This window comes from Gadus macrocephalus, chromosome 22, assembly GCF_031168955.1.
Source record: "Gadus macrocephalus chromosome 22, ASM3116895v1".
In the NCBI taxonomy this organism is placed as follows: domain Eukaryota; kingdom Metazoa; phylum Chordata; class Actinopteri; order Gadiformes; family Gadidae; genus Gadus; species Gadus macrocephalus.
In genome coordinates, this window is record NC_082403.1 from 12,808,582 (window position 1) to 12,829,888 (window position 21,307).

The 21,307-nt window shown below is 48.5% G+C and overlaps 1 protein-coding gene across 3 annotated transcripts in view; it reads right to left on the reverse strand.

Annotated features, from left to right (window-relative positions):
- Positions 1-21,307, reverse strand: part of vps50 (VPS50 EARP/GARPII complex subunit) — a 101,525-nt gene that overhangs the window by 19,606 nt on the left and 60,612 nt on the right. For 2 of the 3 annotated variants that reach the window (XM_060044284.1, XM_060044285.1), the window contains 5 exons: positions 20,443-20,561; positions 18,515-18,621; positions 16,276-16,397; positions 12,309-12,386; positions 10,910-10,990 (listed from right to left, as the gene is read on the reverse strand). In XM_060044284.1, coding sequence (XP_059900267.1) covers positions 10,910-10,990; positions 12,309-12,386; positions 16,276-16,397; positions 18,515-18,621; positions 20,443-20,561 — 507 coding nt within the window. The remainder of the gene's footprint in view (positions 1-10,909; positions 10,991-12,308; positions 12,387-16,275; positions 16,398-18,514; positions 18,622-20,442; positions 20,562-21,307) is intronic. The other variant, XM_060044286.1, reaches the window with a different exon arrangement.

Here is a 21,307-nt window from a genome sequence, read left to right on the forward strand (position 1 = left end):
CACATAAGAAGGTCAGCGGAGGGAGCGAGCCCGTCTCTCGCTCATCGCGTTCCTTCCGAGCCCGGGGCCGTTTCCCAGAGCTTTGTCCGAGAGTCAGCGTTGTGTGGTCTTCCGAGGAAATCGAAAAAGCGAAAATGAGGGCCCACAAAATAAAGTAAACGGAAATCGTGGCATGATCTGAATTCATCTCTCAGTACTGATGGGTTTCATTTAAAAACACATTACACACCGCTAATACGACAGCGCCGCCGGGAAGACTATCAAATAAATTACCGAAAGGCCTCGCAATTAAAACCCATGTGCAACACAATCTCCAGGGAAAGGCTTATTTTAATTATTATTAAGTACTAGAGGTGGGAAGTGCTGACTGGACTAATGTAACACAGTGTGCCTGGGAGCTGAATGCTAGCTTGGTACGGTATTTGGAAACACATGAGTAAGGCCGAGATTCCTTTGGTGAGTAAAATAACTCAAGACGTACCAAAGAAAGGTATGTCTTTAACCGCCGTTCTTTATTCACAGTTCAGTAGTGTTAATTTACTGTTCCATGGTCGTAAAACCTTAATACTTTTATGATCTTTGTCAATATAAGATATGCTTCCCTATAAAACTCACAGCGCAGATGTTCTCTGGAGAGAGATAATCCTGGGGAAAAAGCACCACCAAAGCAAATTTATTGGTACTTTTTTCGTTCTATGAAGAGGGATTGTCAGATATAAGAAAACTTTCCGAGACATTGTGTGGGTCCAAAGTTCCAGTCGGGACAATCAGTCTTCCTGCAGTGAGCCAAGAATAGGATTTCAATGGTGTAATTTGGGACAATGTTAAGTTTTATTTTTTAAACGGCTACGTTTTTCCTGCTTCTTGGTTTTACATATTTTAGTGTGAAAAGACGAGTGAGCAAGCGATGGCAGGCATATTCTTAAATTCAACTAACCCCAAAAAAAAAAAATCTCAAACTACATAAATTTGCCTCTGAATTCATTGCTAACAATAATACATGCAATATTTTGCATGCCATTTGGTGAACATTTAATTGATGTGTTGTGCGTACAGCAATAAGTGTTACTCCCATGCTCTACCAGTTGAGCTCGACCTGATATCGATGCTAACTTTTGTGTAATTATTATGACTGATGGCTGGTTTAATGATCCAACACTGAATCTCTGATAGAAGTGGGATGTCAGAATAAAGCATTTCAGGATGTTTTTCCAGAAAACAGCAGATGACAAAGAGAACCCATAGTGAAGAAAAAGTTTCTGGTGAAACAGTACTGGCACTGGAATTATGAGCAATAAATCACCGGTCAACATCTGGGCTGGAGTAATAACTATTTAGTGGACAGGTTCCCTGTTGATCTTAATAAATAATCGCCTTAATAAATAATAATTTGATTATTAATAACGTTTTTGTTATGATGAAGTATGCAATATGTCAAAAGCCACTCCCGCTTTTCCCAGCCAATCCTAAGGCAGGATAACATTGTGTCAAGGGATTCGAATGGCAGCTCAAATGTTCTGGGTTCAAACCCTAATCGATTTAGGCATTCTTGAGCAAGACCCCTCATATTTGTTATCCACTCTTTCACGCTCTGGATAAAAGCATCTGCTAAATAACTAAATACTAGTAAATCTACCCCGGCCCCCCAGATAAATGTCCCTCCCCCTTACGTCTCCTGGACGATTTCTCTGTCGAAAATAGTCCAGCAAAGGAGAAGCTATGTCACTCACGTCTCTGAGCCATGCTCTGTTCGTACAACAGAACCATGGGACAATCAACCAATCAATCCCTGGTTCTACTGTCCTCATACATCTCTAGCCATCTGCCATTGCAACAAACTATATGTCCCCATGTGACTAAATGCAGTTACATCTTGATGATATATAATCCGAGTAGGCTCACAAACCTCAACCACGCTGCTTTCTCACTCCCCGCCGGGAATCGACCGGTTTATAATCAATCAGATCTCAGGGTGTGAGGAAAGAGCTGACGACAAGATCGTGGCCTGCTGAAGATTGATGCGGTTTACACAGGTATAAAAAACATTCCACAGCTCAAAGAAGGAGCGAGGGAGAGGGGTAGAGCTTTGGATTCGGGGGCAGAGGGTAGCTACTCCTAAAAGACGCTTCCACAGTTTTAGGAAGAATACTAAGTGCGAGAGGGAAACGTCCGCACTGAATATTCTTGCTTGAATAAATGCGTGGCAGAACAGTGTCGAACATTCATCGGAGGCCAAACCATAATTGAATGATGTCCTTTGGCAATTGCTATTCTGCCAAACAAACTGCCCCCCCAAGAGTCTCAAATGTCAGTTTTGATATGGCTCAATAGCAGCCGTAACTGTGTTGTTCAAAAACATTAATTACCTCCTTAAAGGGCAACACATCGGTGATGCAATAAGTGATATATATATATAAAAATAAACACACACACACACACATATATAATACCTCAGGCCAAAAATAACAACCCATGGGCAAAGTAAGGCATCAAAAGTAGCAATGATTTCCCACTATGTGTGTCATGACTGAGACTGCAAGTGGCCGTGAAAACAACAGTTGCCCAGGGAGAGGGATGACTACCCAGGCTAAGACATGAGGGAGCCGGAGACCAAACAGAGACACAGAGAGAGGGAGAAAGAGAGAGAAAGAGAGAGAAAGAGAAATAGAAAGAGGAGGAGAGAGACTGCTGATAATTACAGACCGGGCTCACGGCTGTAGTTCTGACAGGGGAATTCTCCCCCCACGCAGATCAAAGCACAGAGGGACACGATATCTTTGTTAGCCCGTTTGAACGAAAAATAAAAAGGTTTTAATTAGATGGAGCGAGGGAGATAGAGTTGTATGCGTTGCGTGTTGCTGGGTTGTTGCCGTTTCCCTCCGAGGAGAGGAAGTATAATGAGTTTCTGTCATTTACCGCCGTGCTCCAGTGGGATGTCTAATCTTCCCTTCACAGATGCTTAGGGTGAGGATAGGCAGACGCAGCGCTGGTCCAGAATTCCAACACGGAGGAGGCCCTCTGCGTCCGCAGGGAGCCGTTCCCAGGGAGTGTGTTCATCCAAGCCAGAGCTGGCCGTTTGTTTTTTACTAGGGTTTGTTTCATTGCTCAATTTACGATGGGTATTATTGAGGGGGAGGGAAGAAAATCTTCCACTTAAACAGCAAATACTTGCGGCAGCAGAAATTGGAAATAAATATCTCGCCACCTTGACCTCCAGCCTCCTTCAACACCACCACCACCAGCTCCCTCCCTCCCTCCCTCCCCTCCCCTCCAGCCTAATGGCACGAAACACAGCCCTCCTAGGGCCTGCGGCGGCGGTCCGGGAGCCGCCCGGTGTTCCTGATGGTTTTGGCAGTGGGAGGTGTCCCCGGGCCCTCTGGTGCTCCAGTGTTTATACTTCAAACCGCCGCCGTCGGAATTCCAGGGCCAATAAATTAGACTTTGCACTCAGAACCCTCGGTCTCTCTGGCTCTCATTCGGAGGGGGGAGGATGCTGAGGCATGCCGTTCCTGCTTGCTGAAACTGCGTTATTTTCCGTGCTGGTGGGGTTGCTTTGGGTGTCAGTCAGGTCACTTGTTTGTGGGCAGCCCTTCTCCTAATCTCCTAAGCACCGTCTGGATCAGGGCTTTGGTTACCCAACACCTATTTAGCGGCTACAACTAAGATACCCGCACAGCCAAGCCAAATTGAGTAGAATTGGATTGATTAAAATAACTCTTGGAAAAGATTGTAAAATAGTTGATTCAAGTTTCCCCAAGACCCCTTAACCCGAAACGGAGACTCTTCATCCGCAAAGGCTGCTGAACTCTGACAGCCTTATGAGTCAATAATCCCCCATTAAGCGACGCAAGCCTTCAGCTAAGCAGCGCATGGTGACGATCTGTCCTAATGCCTCCCAATCAGTCGGCGGGGTGGATGGCTTATTTCCTCTCTATTCCGGCCCAGGGCCCCCAGTGCCAAGCATGGGGGGGGGGAGGGAGATGTGTGTGGGGTATGTGTCTTGGGAGTCAGGAAATTACTTTCAAGGGGATCCCATCGCCGGCAATTGTCATCCGTCCTTATCCGAGAAACGTGTTTCCCATTCGATAAGTGTCAACCGGAATTAGAGGCGTGGTGTGTGGTGTGTGACGGGCTGTGTGTCCCACCACCGGTCCCCTGGCACCTGGTGCAGAGGCGCAACATCGCCGCCGCTGCCGGTATTGCATACGAGATACAAATTGTCTCCTCTTGGGAGTAAGACCCTGGGAAGGGGGGGGGCTACGGAGTGTGTCGTCGGCGAAAACATTCTCAGCCAAGCCTCTTACTTTGGGGGGCTGCAGTGAGTCATCACACAGCACTTTGGGAGAAGTTTGAAGACGGATGAAGCGTTGGAGCGTGAAGAGCGTGTGCATCAGAAGCAGCTGCGCCCTCGTTAGAGCGGAGGTGACATGTAGTCACCCTGGTCAATAGATGGTCAAGCTCCCAGCACTGCACTCATAGACAATAACAGATGTGCCTAACGGTATGTGTGTCTGAGTGCGTAAGTGTGTATGTGATTATGGGTGTGTGTGCATGTGTCTATGGGTGTGTGTGTTTGTGACTTTACGTGTGTGTGTGTGTATGTGTCTATGGGTGTGTGTGTATGTGTCTATACGTGTGTGTGTATGTGTCTATCCGTGTGTGTGTATGTGTCTATACGTGTGTCCGTGTGTGTGTGTGTGTGTGTGTGTGTGCGCGTGCGTGCGCGCGTGTGTGCGTGTGTGTGTACAGCATGTGCCGGTACAAGTGTGCGTGTACTGCATGTATGCCTTTACAGTATGTATGTATGTATACTGTGCGCCTCTGCAGTGTCAGTGTGGGGGTGTTTTCCGATGCGGGAACACCAGAGACTACCATCAGCCAGACCCCCTGCAGAAATGTCAGAACCCTCGTAGCCCTGCCAGCCACAATATGAACAACAATCTGGGCTGGCTCCCTCCCTTATGATCCACCCTCTCTGCTGAACATCGGCTTTGGCGAAGGCTGAAATCCTTGGCAGGCCGAGACGGAGGGAGACGGACAGGAGATCACGGCACTACCCTGCAGCAAGGACTGGGGGGTGGGGTTGACGTGGGTGGTGGGGTGGCTGGGGGGGGGGGGGAGAGAGCGGACACTGACAGGTCCTCGGCCGAGAAGCACAGAGGTAATGATTGTGTGTAGCGTGGGGTGGGGTGTGTGTGTGTGTGTGTGTGTGTGTGTGTGTGTGTGTGTGTGTGTGTGTGTGTGTGTGTGTGTGTGTGTGTGTTTGCCCGCTGCGATTGGCAGCCAAGCGCAAATCCCGCCAGGAGCGAGGCCGTCTGTGCCAGTCGGGTGCAGCCGGCTGTGCCAAGTTAAGAGAGCCAAAACCTCAGCCCCCAGCCACATGCTTTGGGATAATCCCCCCCCCCCCCCCCCCCGCTGGTCAATCCCCGACAGTGGTGGGTGGAAGTGTGGAAACCTCTGCCCACCTCCACCCCAGTGTGTGAGTGTGTGCGTACAGAACGAGATCGAGGTTCAAGAAGGACCATGCATCACTCCGAGCACGTTTTAGGCTTATCTGTGCATACAGCTTTGCTATTTTTGTGTCCTTCGAGCGGCCCCGTGGTTCTCAGTGTGTTCTTCAGTGTGCTGCTATGGCACGCTGGCTGTAACAGTGCGAGAGTCAACAGGGAAATCACCGCCATTCCTATGCAGCCCTCCGATCCCCTTCTAAGCCCCATTGCCGCAGACTGAATTGAATATCAATACACCAACTAATGAGCCAGCATTAGTCTCTAATGCGCTCGCGCACACACACACACACACACACACACACACACACACACACACACACACACACACACACACACACACACACACACACACACACACACACACACACACACACACACACACACACACACACAGCAAGGTGTAGTCCCATGCGCCGATATGCCTGCCATTCAACCATGGGTATCACAAACTTATTTTCAGCACTAAGATAACAAGCCGTGTGCCTGCAACGTCACAGCCAATCAGAAAAGCCGGTGGTGTCCAGGACCAGACGTGAGTAGTAGTGGTGAGCCACTTAGAGATTGGAGGCGAGTGGCCAAATGGGTGGGATATAATCAGCACACACGCAGATAATCACCACAGGGAAGAGGAGGAGGGAAATTAAGTTAAGAAGGGATGGGAGTAAAGTGCTATGACAGTTTTAGATCTCTGTAGAAAAAGTTGAAGGGAACATTATGAAATTGGAAGAAAGTAAATTAAAAGAAAAGAGACAAGGCTGGCCATGGGGTACAAGGCAAGAGTAAAAATAAAATTTAAAAAGGAAGAGATAAAGTTTAAAAACAAGAAGAAAAAAGAAGAAAGTATGCCAACAGGGGAAAGAGATCACAGCTTTAATAAGGGAGCAGGGTGGGACGGCTCGGGCTCATGGTCTGTTACCCCCCCCTGCCTGAGTGATGGCTGTTAATGGCACTTAATGGCTGTCCCGTCAGATCACCCGTCTGGCGGCGACCCTACGGCCGCAGGCAGGCTGCACGACGCCGTCTCCTTGACAGGCAGAGACCTCCCCAAAAAGGACTGAACTATTATTAAGCGTGACACTGGCAAATGATTAGCCGTACTAATTGGGAGTTCCGGCAGATTCGTGCTAGATTAAAACCGACGTAACAAAAAGACGCGTGACCGGACTGCAAGGTGCATGAGGTTTGCACAACCCATGTTTGCTACCGATGAACGCAAAGGTTTGCAGTCCCTCCTTTACGCTACGGTATGAATGCAATGAGTCATGGAGAGGGACTCTGATGCCACCAAAGGAATTTCTTGCATGAATTCCCAAAATAATACCAGCGTGAAAACTGCAGACAGATATTATCAGCCGAGATGAGAACGGCCCCGGGGTCTAGAAGGAGCGTCGGAGAAGACGACCCACTGCTCTCCGGCGCTGCTCCCCGCTACACATATTCAAAGCCAGGACTTTAGAGACAGAAGAAAAATAGAACAAAGGACTGTCAGGGGAGAGGGTTTTTGGGTCGGAGAGAGAGAGAGAGAGAGTATTGCTTTCAGCGGACAATATTTTGAGTCCGCTGAAAGCAAGCAAACAGAAAGGAGAGTGAGGACAGAGCAAGATGGCGTCGCAGTGAAAGAGCTCCGCTAGCCCACCACTATTTACTTAAATTTCATACATTATAGTCCACTCATTTTAGTCAAATCAGCTTCCTAAGTAACTCCGTGTCGCCGAGAGAGTTTACTTGAACCCCAAAGTATTTCAAAGGCCAGGCAACGAGCCGCATGTCGACCAGTAATAGTTCGCCTCCGAACGGCGATGCGGAAACTACTAGCTCATTACAACAAAGAGAGAGCGACCAAACCACACCGAACATGGACCATCTGTATGCCGAGATATGCAGGAGATATTGGAACCATCAAGCGGGAAAGCCAGGGCAGAGGCTCCTTCTGGTGTCTCCGCATCGCCCCCCCCCCGCGCCACGCTCGGGGCGGGCTAAACGACCCGCGGTCCCCAGCCGTCACGGCGGAGGCCGGGTCTGCTGCCTGCCGGCCCCCCGTCGGGGGACTGGGAGTAATTACCACCGCCTGGTCGGTTGGAATCAACCGGTCGATGAGCTAATCCCGAGGGGATAACGACGTGACGGGCGGCGGGCGGTGCTGGATGAAAGAAACTCTGGGATTTCGTGGGACGAATTGGAATTTGGTGTGCGTGCGTTTACTTTGATAATGTGCGTGTACAAATGAGATCGACACCCGCTGCTGTTTTGTATGCGCGTGTGGGCGGGTGTGTGTCTGTGTCGTTACATGCAGGGCAGGGATGTGATGAGTGTAAACGTGAGAGGGGTCTGGTCATCCAAACGCCCCCGCATCTCATCAGACGGTGGGAATCGGAAATGACGGGTGATGAATTCACGCGGCAAAACCGCGTCGGCACGAGTGATCGGGAAATGAACGCGACGGTTTCTCTATCGACCATCTCGCGCCGGCGACAAAAGACCATCAACTCCCCAATTCCCGACTTCCCGTTCCCGTCGGTGTGAACGGGACGCGTGTGAAATTGATGGTGAATAATATGTGCTTGCGACCTGTGTGTGTTTCATATTAGAGGGGTATCTGTAGCAGACAGAGAGGAGGGCTGGGCAGAGGAATGGAATTAAGAATAATAAAAAAAATAACGTGTTTCGATGGGCGGCCAACTGAATGATTTATCAAGATGAGCTAAAATGGCACTGTGGGAAAGATGGTCTAAAAGCTTTTGGCAATACTTCAGGGATAAACGAGCATGACTCTCTCCCACTCTCCCCCCCCCCCCACTCTCTCTCTCTCTCTCTCTCTCTCTCTCTCTCTCTCTCTCTCTCTCTCTCTCTCTCTCTCTCTCTCTCTCTCTCTCACTTTACCCCTCTCGCTCATTCTGCCACCTCTGGAGAGCGTTTTAAATAGCTCTTAATCAGTCAGTCTGGAATGGATGCCACGTGATAACATTAAGCCAAGATTGTGGGTGTGTGTCTGTCCGTGTGCGTGCGTGCGTGTGTAAATTAAATGCAATTGGGCCTCCTTAGAAAATCCCCTGATTCTCTTAAGTTCACACACACACACACACACACACAGACCCACACCCACACACACACACATATACAGAGCCGAGCCTAATGTTATCACATGGCAACTGCTAACAAGCCCAGAGACAGGACCACAGTCATGCCATCACCATAGAGATGTCCCACGCACAAAAAGAACTCCACAGTCAACCACACACACGCACACACCTTTTCAACCACCATTTTTTATCTCTACCTGGTGAATCCTTCTCATCTCTCTCTTCAACAGAATCAAAACCCCTTCATCTCCCTGGGCAAAGAGAATTGGCACATCGCGGTGCACAGAGAATGGACCCCCCCCCCCATTCTCTGTGCTGCCCCCACACTCTCAACTAGCATGCTGCTAACCAACAACCCACGTTAGCGGCTACGCTACACTGCTGCCTAAAGCCGTAAAGGGCAGAAAGCAGAAAGGATCGGCTCTGTGAGGAGTGCTGGCGCCGCCGTCTTTGACTGCTTTCACCTCCTCCGGTGAGGAAGAAGCTCCTGGTGTCGCCCATCTTATTTGTTTCTCTCCCTGCCACGCGGAGCTGCATGGGGACGGTCTGTGACGTCACGACCCGCCATTCCACCACAGCAAAGTCGACCCGCAGAGGATCCACACAACACAGAGGGTTGTTTTTTTTATGGTGGGTTTGCGATATGGATTTCCCTGCTTGGAATCTTTAATATTTTTACTATTGCGTTCTGGGTGATGGTTAAAAAATAAATGTCAAACGAGGTTGGGACGTGTGTCTGGGGAATGAATGAATCAATTATACAGAGCAATAAAAAAAGAGCAGGCTTTCTGCCCTTGCTTCACCCTCTGTGGTGTGAAGTACAATAAGCTCTGGGCTGGAGCTGGACCCATGCAGCGACGCTGCGATGATTACCACGGGAACCTGTCACTGGGATGTCAGTGAGGTTCACCTTGAGAAGCTTCCGTACCCTCCATCTAGATGGTGCTTATGTAATTCAGAGTGAATGAGCAACAAAAACGATACAAAAATCATACATTTACAATAGGGTCATTTGCATGTAAAATATAAACAAAACAGGCCAAAGGTTATCCAAGCCAGATTGTTAAAAATTAATCCCAGTACAGCTGTATGGCTTCTGGTGCTCAGAGATGGAGATGGTTACTGAGAAATGACACAGCTTTATAGACTTAAAGATAGGAGAGGCAATTTTGTGCGAACTTGACAGAGTAAGCAAGAATCTGAAAGTATCCAAGCGAAAACATCCCAGACATCATTTCAGGCCTCCCTCCAATGCCTCTCCCCCCAAAGACATGGCTGGCTCGCTGGTGGTGGTGCTAGGACTGCCTAGCCCCGGGGATGAATCAGACGCTCATGCGCAGTGGGTGCCGAAGCAGAGCGTGCGCTGATGGCCTGGTGGGTAGACCTATCACAGGCCATCCAATCATTTCCCGTCGGGCTTAATGATATAATTAGACGGGCGTATAACAGGCCTGCTGTTATACACCATTAACGTTTTTTTTAAGAATATCTGTCAGAGCATTAGATTCATTTGATTCAACGCATATGACTTGGTAAATAAATTGCCTACCTTAGCTATAAATTAAATTCCAGCTTCAACTTGCATGTAATTGTAAATTCTTCACAGTTCTGAATGTATGTGTTTTTTAATGGCCCTCCAGTCACGGTGAGTGACACCCTGTAGCCCTGGTGACGCAGCAGATGTAAACCGGTATTGACAGCAGCTCCAGAAGGCTGGCTGACACAAAACGCACCAAAGAAATAATGGTGGGTGGAGACGAGGGGACGTGCCGGGTTGTTGCCATGGAACATTAACACGAGGATCAAGACCTCTAAGAGGGGGAAAGATGGAGTTTTAATGGGATTTCTGTGCAACCACACACACCCACACAGAAACACACACCCACACACACACACCCACACCCACACTAATGTGTGTCCTATGTGGAAACTATCGCCCGGAGCTGTCTGTGTGTGTCTGCGTTTACTGGTCAGAGAGACATTGATACATATAGGCAGAGACGGCGCAAAAAATAGAGAGAGAAGATTAGTCGAGCAGCAAAGGCATAATGATAACCCATAATGCTATGTGTCACCACACAGGTCATGGACACCATCCACTCAGACAATAAGACCACCCCCCCCCTCCCATTCCCCACCGCACACACCCACACACCCACACACACACACACACACACACACACACACACACAAAGACCGATACATGATAGATGGATGAAAAAACGTTATGTTAAGGATAGAAGAGTGGGAGCGAGAATAGAGATAGAACAGGGTTCTAGAAGAGGCTATGGACGTGACATAGAACAGAAAGGGTCTTACCATGTCTATAAGGTTCTCCTGGATGCGGTTGAGGGTAGTTCTCAATCTGCTGCTGATGAGACCCAGACCTGACGACTCGTACTGTGACACACACACACACACACACACACACACACACACACACAGTTAGCCAATTTACAACGCATCAACACATGAGGCAGGTGTGCTAAACACTATGGCTACATCATGTTTAGACATGTGTCTCTCCTAGGCTACTCTACAGGGGACACACAGGTGGGCAGACACGGTGAGGGACAGCGGTCAAAAGAATGCAATGCATACCACACACACACACACACACACACACACAACCACACACACAGAAACACACACAATAGACATGGAAGGAGAAGGTGACCGTGAGTATAGAGGGTAAATGCACAGCCAAACCACATCATGACAAAACATTTGAGACTTTAATGTACAGCATTGGATTGGATTTTGATATCTAATTGATCTTCTTATTTTTCTTGGTCAGGGTCCGCTCATCAGACTCCAACCTTCTCAATTCTCCACAGCCGACCACATGTCAAGGGTTTTTTCTTTAAGGGGCATTCAGGGCAAAATCAGGATGACCTCGTGGCAAACAATCTGCCCCGTGGAGTTTCTCTCGTAAGCCCTGGTCACACCTGGCATTAGCATGCGTCCTGGGCGATCTGCTCACAGGTGACAGCTCGCCAAGTAAGTGTCTCCGTTGACACCAGCTGTGAGCATGCGTCTCCACATGCATACTCGAGCGACCACTTCTGATTGGATCAAACTTCCCCGCTCTATATGCAAATGAACGCAGTCATCGTTTATTTTTGCAAAGACCAAATGTGTTTTTCTTTTAACCAATTTGAGGCAGCAAGTCTTCCGGAAATGAAAAGCTAAATAAGATCTTAAATAAATACAGACTATTCTAGAGGCTATTCCTTCCCAAACCAATTCGCTCAAGATAGCACTTTGAGATTTCTGAATGTAAAGTGCTCTACAAATTAAATATATTATTATTATTATTATTAAGATGTTTGACGGATACGGAATGTGTCCTAGACAAAGCAATCTTACGTGAATTGATCATTTTGATTTCTTTTAATTTGAAGCCGGATGAGTACGTACTTCTGCTTACGTAGAGGATGTCAGTTGACTAATCGATGTGGCCACACAGGACACATTCGCGGACAACACACCGCCGAAAGAATGTGGCGCTGTGCGGGCCCAGACCCCCCCCCCTTCCAAACGCGGCCCGGGCCAATCGGGCCAACGTGTCCTCAACGTGCCTGTGGTGCGTTCAGATCTGTTCTCAGAGCGGCTTGTTTGCCATCGGACCACCAAGACAACATGAAAATGCCGTAGTGTGAACAGGGCCAGGTGCTCCCCCCCCCCCCCCCCCCCCCATGCCTACGCTCTCTCTTACCAGGCAGGCAGGTCCCACCACCCTAGCCCCGACCGTCTCTCTGCCGCTCTGGGAGAGCAGAGACGGGCTAGGGGCGGGCTGTCCGAGACCCATAGCAGCCAGAAAGAGAGGACACAGAAAACACACATACACACACAGAGCATGAATCACATGTGATGACATGGAGGATATTATGTTACATCATACATAATAATAATAATAAGGGCATGGCAACGGACATAATCACACGTATACACACCGTGTCTATACTAGGACAAACATAATGACTGTTCCTTTGGTCATTAAGGAGTCAGGAAATGAAGGAACAAGTGGGCGGATATCCTGCGGAAGGATGCTTACAAGTAGGATTCAAGGCATTGGGGATCTAACCATGTTTAGCCTACAGATGTAAATGCATTGAGCTAGCATTATCTGCCTGTTCCAGCCCTTTGAGACTGTAATAACTAAGAGCTCAACTAATCAATCGGACCAAACCTTTGGGCTGCGATTCAGACCCCCTGAGTAGCCCGCTGGGATATTAATTCCTCTGACAAACTACTCAACGCTAGTCTCACAAATCAGACATGAGATATCATCTACAAAACCTGGCCCTCTTTAATCGGGGCCGAGAGCGTGTGATCACGGTGGACACAGACCTAAACAGCGCTGGGTGTACGAGCGTGTTCTGTCAAAGGGAGCGAGCCGCCGGGCACCAAGGGCACACGCATCCAAGGCTTTGGCTTCCAAGGAGAAGTACAGCTTGGGAGAGGAGGGGGAAATGCAAAGCCAGCAGCGAGACGGCGGAGGCGAGGTGCATTGGAAAATGAGCTCACTGGTGAGGTCTCGTGTAATGGGGGGGGGGGGGGGGGGGGGCGTGGATGACAGGACTGCAGCATTCTGTCCGCCTCGGTTTGAGTTTAAATTCAAGTTTCCGCCATCTGTGGTGGATGTGGATCCTTTTTTTTTTTTCAGCTTTAGGAATATTATGTACAGGTTCCATAACGTAAGGACACGAAAAAGTACACAATGAAATCATAGAGTAATCACTTGTGTATTTACAGTTGTCAGCACTGCCTGTTGCCTTCGCAACACAGAAACGTCCCAGATGTCTCAACGCAGGGACATGATAATGTTTCACAGACTTAGCCATAAGGTCGTAAGCCGTAAGTCAGAGTAGAAAGGATTTTGCAGCTGCAGGAACATCAAGGATAGTCTGTTGTATGCGTGCCAATGGGGGAGTGGAACATTTATTTGGTGTAATAAGGTCCTGTGCCATGGGCAGCAGTACCACTGAATAAACAGTCTTGCTGAGCATTATATGAGCCCATCCTTGGTAACAACAGGGACTCAGGGGCTCGCTGACACCTGAGTGTCACTAGTCGTCATGGCGATCTGCCTGAACACGCTGTCACCTGAATTGCATGGTGATACAATATAAACCTCAAAGTAACCCTGAGATGAAATCACCACCATAGTAACAATTTGGGTGATGTTATATCGGCTACAACTTAACTCCAAAGTTTTAGTGAATAAAGGGGTTTGGCGGCCAAGCCATTGACTTATTGTCTGAGTCGGTTATTGCAATCGCATGCGGCTAGAGACACATATACAGCCACCGCAGCTTTTTGCTGGCTTAAATCTTAAAAACAGACAACCGGAGGCCACAAAACGAACGACGCTTGTCGCTTGATGGTATCCACTAGGCAGCGTCCTGCTCGCCGCAGACAGAAGGCCGACCGCGGATCCTGCGGCCATCACACACAACAAACATCACAATCTCCCAGAGAGCCCATCCATCCAAGTCGGCCGCATTCCACTCGTTCCCCTTCTCCCTCTCATCTTCCCGCCATCCACTTACACCTCCCGACCTTTCGTGACAACACAATGGCATGTAGCCACGATCTGCTCCCAGCAGCCTCCGCTATATCTCATCCTCTCTCCTCCATCCTTCTCCCTCACCTCTCCCACCTAGCACTACTCCTACCTCCCTCTTTCGCTCTCAGTTCTCCCTTTCTCTCTCTCCTCATTCCTTCTTCTCCTCATCTCCCCCCTCCCTCCCTCTCCCGTCATCCCTCCCTCTCCCCATCAGCCCATCCGTCTCCCGCTCCTCCCTAAAGCCTCTCGGCGCGGTGCCCGTGCCAGCCTTGGAACGGGCACAGGGGGGGGGGGCTTTCGAGGAGCTCCACGGCTCCTCAGTGGGGAACTTTTCATCTTTCTCAAAAATCGATGGGCTTCTAATAAGCATTTTTATTTTGCTGTAATCCCGGCTCTCTCCCTCCCTCCTCCTCCTCCTCCTGGTGTGCTCTGCAGGCCAGATGATTGATGCAGATGGAGAACTTGAAGTGGCTCGCACCTAATGCATCTCAAGCGCTCGCGGTGCGACAGCGCCAGTACACACACACACACACACACACACACATAATGACGTATTTACCCTTTGGATTATTAATGGCGCTCGTTATATTCACCACTCAAGAACTCGGCGAACCCCAAGCTCTGTGCCAGCGGGGGATGGGGGGCTGGGGGGGGTCGGGGGGTCACAGAAGGAGAGCGAGAGGGAGGGATGTTCCCAGGTCAAAGTACGGGCATATGTGCATAACAATTTCACAACAATGGGGATTTTCCTTTTGGGTAAATATTCATGAAAATATTATCATTTCCGCGTGGATTCAGCGAGCCCATTATTGGGATAGTTGGGATTCAATAACGTATAATGAGGTACGGTGAAAGAGAGAGAGAGTGAGGGGGGGGGGGGGGGGGGGAAGAGAGAGAGAGAGAGAGAGAGAGAGAGAGAGAGAGAGAGAGAGAGAGAGAGAGAGAGAGAGAGAGAGAGACGGTGGAATTGCAAGAGGATGTTTGGACACGGAACAGGAGGAGAAGAGCAAAGAGAGAGGTACGATTACATATACTGCATGATGATGAAAAACGCCAAATAGACACGAGGGCTAAAGATAAGCAGCTCGACGGATGAAGCGAATGGGGGAATCGGCGTCTCACGTAGAGTGGCCTCATGGGCAGATACAAGTACAGAGCGACAGAGAAAGACCGAGAGAGAGCGACGATATATAGATATAGATACGCTCAGGCCTTATAAATAAAAAAAATAAAATAATAGAAAGGCCCTGACAATCTGACAAGTTGCAACAGCGCTGTCCATTCTCCTACCATCTCCACTGCGACGCCGAGCAACACTGACAGCGGCAGTGGTGGCGGGCTCTGCTCGAACAAGCTTTGCCGACTCAACGGGACGAGGGAATCAGGGTTTGTTGCCACCGTGACTCATTCCCTAACTCCCCTTCAGGGACAGTAGTGCCACTTGTGCACTGTTGACAGCCTTCAGCGAGTGTGTGAGTAGAAAATAACTAAACACATCAACTGAATAAAGTTGCACTGAAATTGGAAAATTGCTGAGCAGTGTCAAAGAAAGGACGATAGGATGAGAGGTTTATTGGATATTTTGCCCAATCAGACACAAAACGAACGATGAATAGGATGAATGGGAATAGCAAGAATAGGACAAGTTGCACTTCAATATGCAAAATGGGACGGTTGTGAGGACAAGCGACAAGGTCATTTCAGCGAAAGCAATCATCAAACAAATTTTTCCAGAGGATTGATATTTTTCAAAGGCCGGGGATTTTGAACTCTGCATCACACTTTTGCAACGAATAAAGCACAATAAGTGCACAACGAGTAAGGTTTCACGAAAACCGTAGTGAAGAGTATAGTTGAAAGGGTAAATTAGCATTAAATTGAAATTTTAAGCCAAGTTAAAGAACATAATGAAAGGGTGTGAGGATAAGTAGGCAAAAAAAAAAGATAAAAGACTAAAGCGGGATTCAGCGTACTAAAGTGTTGTGGCACTCTGCGACCGCACTTGGATCTCGAGTCCTGAATAATCTGCGCTCTGCGCACTCCAACAGAACCATGCACCCTGGCAGCTCTGTGAAACGCAGAGCAGAAGCGACAGCAGGGAGTGACTTCATACCATGTCGTTGCGTCCGAAGAAGGTGTAGACGGCGTACAGGTAGTAGTCGAACAGCTGCGACACACAGTGGATGACGTCGAAGGCGATGGGCTTCAGGATGTTCATCATCTGCATGTACTTGCCTGCAACACGGATGGGAAAACACCTGTTAGCGAGTCGAGCGGAACAAGTGCGTGCGTTGTCCATCTGTCACTTAGGCTTAGCGTAGCGTGTGCTATGAGCTGGGGGTTCCCACACTGGTGCACAAGACTGGTGGAGGTACTAGCACGCACATATTTCCTGCAGTAAAATAGGCATCGGTTAGATGATTCACAATGTATATTGTTCATCCACACAGTATTCCCCTGTTCAATCTTACAAATATAAATATACTGATGATTAAATAAAAAATGGACAATGCATATGGGCAGATAAATATGTCTTGGGCCAACGCACAACTTCAAATCAACTTGTCTACTCATGGGTCACAACCCGCAGTTGGAAAACCACTGCTACAAGCCAAACCTTTTCAACACTGCATCTGATTAAAGGACAAGGTTCCAACCAACCGTAAACCATTGTGTGTTGGGTGTAGTGCGGCTGCAACCAAGAGCTATTCTTCATGTGTGTTGGCCTTCTCTGGGCCAAGCCCAAGCCAGTGGAACGATTGAGTGGCCAGGATATGCATCATTCTGTGGGCGGTCCACCCCGCACTATGACCCTGCCACTGACCAGCGGGACATAGTGGCGTGATCAAAAAGGGCCAGGGCCTAGTGACACTCCCCACACTGACTCCTGCGTGTGCGTGTGCGTGTGCGTGTGCGTGTGTGTGTGTGATACAAAGGGACATTTGCCAGAAGTAGTTGGTCTGATCCAGTCCGGTAGTCAATGTTTTCTGGGTTCTCTTTTGTTGCTGGCTACTTGTGTGTATCGGGGTCTTGCGTGGCTGTGCTGATTACTGGGGGGGTGGCTGAGCAACTTTCTATTGACTGGGGCTTGGCAGGCTTAATGCATTCTATGTGACGCTCCCCTGTGATTGGACGATCATTACTTTCAAGTTGTCTGTGCTGCCACTCAAGCCAGAGCAGGGAAGGCAATTAAGCCTCAACGGGCCTAGGTGTGTGAACCGACCGTCCATCTTCTCTCTTCAATCTGGTTTTTGTTTTGATTCCATGTCGTCAATCTTTCACAGGAATAAGCTAAGCAAGGGGGTTACCCACGAAGGAGTGGGCGAGAGCTTTCCCCCAGGAGAGAGGGGAGGAGGAGAGCCTTTGTGCTTGTGGCACCCACTCCATCTGCATAGGCTCCCGGTGACAGATGTAATTCAGCAGTACAGTAATAAAGGCAGCGAGAGGAGGAGGGGGAGGCCTGAGACGAGAACGCAGGCAAGTCAGAACGGAGGAGCGCACGGGAAAAAAAGGAAGGCGACAAAAGAAAGAAAGAAAAGCAATAAACCCAATCTGCACGGCTCCGTAAGCGACCCAATCCAGTTTGTCTACGCATTCCCATTTTTCATGTGCCACTTTCTTCATTTTTGAGCCTCGCGCTAGAGTTTTAGTCTGTCCAGGGCGAGGGTCCAACTCCATCAAATAACTTGCGGACAGGCAAAACAAGTCAACTTTTTGACTTGGTTTGCCTGACTTCTTCAGATTGCCCTCGATCGATACTGCATCATACCGGTTATGAATATACTATATATATAGTATTAGATTTTTGATTTATCTTTTCTGGAGAGTCACACACTCGATTATTCCACGATAAAACACTCCACCGAAAGTGTTCAAAAACACATTCTGAACGCGCGTGCGGCAGTTTTGGCTGTTGGCCCGGGTTAGAAACGCAATTAATTATCATGAAAGTCCAACCGGCCCGTTCATAAATTGCTGCAAAAGTGTTGTTTGTGTTGTCTTGTTGAGATTGCTCATTCTCAGCACCGGTCGAATGGGGGTTACGGCGCCAAAGAGGGCCGTCGGCCAGGCAGAGGTCCCTGTGCTCGGGGCTCTTGCGTCAGGCCTTCGTCACTGAAGACACTCGTACCAAATGAGCAGGTCGCCGGGTCAGAGCAACGCTAAGGACGATGAACTGAAGCCAGTCACACAGAGGCAGCGGCCGCTAAACAGCCTTTAATCAGTGCTCAAGGAAAAGTCTCAGGCCGCCGCTGGGCATGAGCGAGCATGTGAGTGGGTGTGTTCGGGTGTGCGAGTGCATGTGCTTGTGAGTGTGCGTGTGTGTGCGTGTGTGTGTGTGTGTGTGTACTTACCAAGCAGCCGGATGACGTTTAGAGTGGTGTTGGTGAGGATTGGCGCGGTACCCTTGTTGAGGCTGTAGTCTGACTTCTTGTGGCTTCTCATGGTCTCCCGGGACACACTGTTGAGCGATCGGGGACACAAAAGAGGACCTACATAAGAAACTACACAGACTCAATGAATATTCACGTCTTAGCGGTGACCGCATCACTTCCTGTACGTGTGGAACCTGGGCTGGGTTCACAATGTCTCTGACCCCGCCCCCCCCCCCGAGTCGTGGCGATCGAGAATACGAATGGCCACTCACAGGTGACAATTATCACAGATAATTGGTCAATCAGAAGCCCTTACACACACAGCCTCCAACACCTGTTAAGACCAGGGGTCAGGGTATGAACCTGGTGGTCTTCCCGGGGCCCGACCTTTAACACTTGCCTTTGGACCCCATTATCACCTTGGGGGACCATAACATGGGGCTTACTAACAGCACAAGGGGGAACTTGGGACCCGCCTGCTAATGAGGGATTAGCGATTCCTGCCGGGGATGCGGGAGACTTCATGGCTTAACGCCTGAAGGAAAAAATAGAACGTCAAATTTAACGTGGTGTAAAGCGCATTCATATCATCAGTAGCGGTGGTGGCATCAACCTCGATGAGACCGAGCGAGGACCGAGCGAGACCTTCTACGAGCGAGGTAGCTAATGAATAAATGACATTCTTATATCTCACTCCGTTGCATACGTGATCAAACTGCAGATTTTGACACGTGCGCATACAGATGGGTATAATATTTCTAAACCATGCACCACGCCAGCCACGCTCTTTGGATTCAGCGATCCCTACCCTACAGGAAACTCATCTGGTCAGACTGCATCTCGCCTGAGAACAAAATGTATTCAAAACCTTCCTTTACCTCTTGTTTCTAAAAATGTAGCAATTGAGGCAGTTTACTTATTGTATGAATTGCATGCACTTAAATGATTCATGCAATTGCTTTGGTAACATTTTCATGTTTGTGTACACGGATTGTACGTCACTTTGTATAAAAGCGTCAGCTAAACAATCGCAATGTAATGTAATGTACTCTTGCAGGGATTTCAAATGAAAAAGGCACGAGCACAGAGGGAACATCGGTGGATGAGGTACATGTACATTACCAATCAAAGCCGTTTTAAAGATACGCTGCGTTAAGGGCATGGATACGATTTCCTCACGGACAATACATTTTGTTAAGTATTTGCCAGTGCCTAGTACTGACGGAAAGAAGGGCTTATTCATTTAGGATACATGTTGTTTCTCCGGGCATATGTACACATAATGCCTGTTATGTGGTTTAATAATGCAGGTCCTAATCAAGGACTAGACATGGCAGATTATATTTTCAGGACATAAATATGAAATATGACTAAACATGAAAAGAAAAAACTGGAGGCATTTCCGCCTACTCCTTGAGGTTAGCCAGAGTTGAAGAATATTTAATGCTAAATGCAGGGAAACTCTATTTCCCCTTGATTCCTCCAGATTTAGCATGGATTAAAGCCTCTTGGAGCTAAATAAAGATCAATTGAATCAATTTGTGCGGGTATGTTTTCTGTTACTGTCTCCCATGCCAGCATGGTTAGCACTGCAGGTTTTTTCTATCCTTTATATTATTAGTAAACGCATTCATGTCCATGGGGGCAGGATAGTCTAGTGGCTAGGGTGTTTGACCTCCAGCTAAGAAGTCAAGGGTTCATGCCCTCATTGAGCTGAAGCCTGACTGTTTATTAAGGACGTGTTACGGATCAAAGCGTCTGCTAAACGACAAAGGAACAAAAAAAACGATCCACGATTTCGATCCCTCGGCCAAGGGGCCGAGGGATCGGCCCCTTGCTGCTCTTTTTTGTCCAGTTTCAACAGCTCCTGTTCAACAAGCAAGTTGCCCTTTGACCCAGAGACAAACCTCTTGAGAGGGGCGTCGCCCGTCTGCTCGTCCACGTAGTCCTGCTTGAGTTCCTCCGGGACGTCGCTGTCGCTGTCATAGTCCTGGAACACATTCTTCTCCAGCTCGTCCGACTCATACTGAGAGAGAGAGAGAGAGAGAGAGAGAGAGAGAGAGAGAGAGAGACAGAGAGAGAGACAGAGAGAGAGACAGAGAGAGAGACAGAGAGAGAGACAGAGAGACAGACAGACAGAGAGACAGACAGACAGACAGACAGACAGACAGACAGACAGACAGACAGACAGACAGACAGACAGACAGGGAGACAGACAGGGAGACAGGGAGACGGAGACAGGGAGACGGAGAGAGAGAGACGTCAATTGATTGGACTACACCACTGATTAACACATTGATGTTCATCAATGTTGATTGTTGATGGATTGAAAATTAAATAAGACAAAAACACAACCAATGTGTCTCAATATGTGCTAGATGGAGTCCTCTGATGAGAAATCCAAGAAAAGCTCTATCCCGTATATGAGGCCTATTGGATTCATTCCGTCTCTCCCCCGGATATAGCCTTTATGCAACGGGAAAACATGGTTTTCCCAACGCTGCTTTCATTGAAAGGGTAATACCTCAGAGGCTCTGTCACAAAGGCAAACACCAAGGCATAAATACTCATAGAGATCCATAAGGAAGCTGGGATGTAGGGATTTTGGGTTAGGTCCTGATACATTGTTTTCTGACGTGGAGGTAAAAAATAACAAGACTTGGCGTGGAATTCATAGTCATCCTGTCAATCCACTTTTTTAAACATTAACAGGGACGCACAGCCTCACTCCCATGACAGAATCCTGAGGCGGAGAGCTGCCTCTTTGCATCG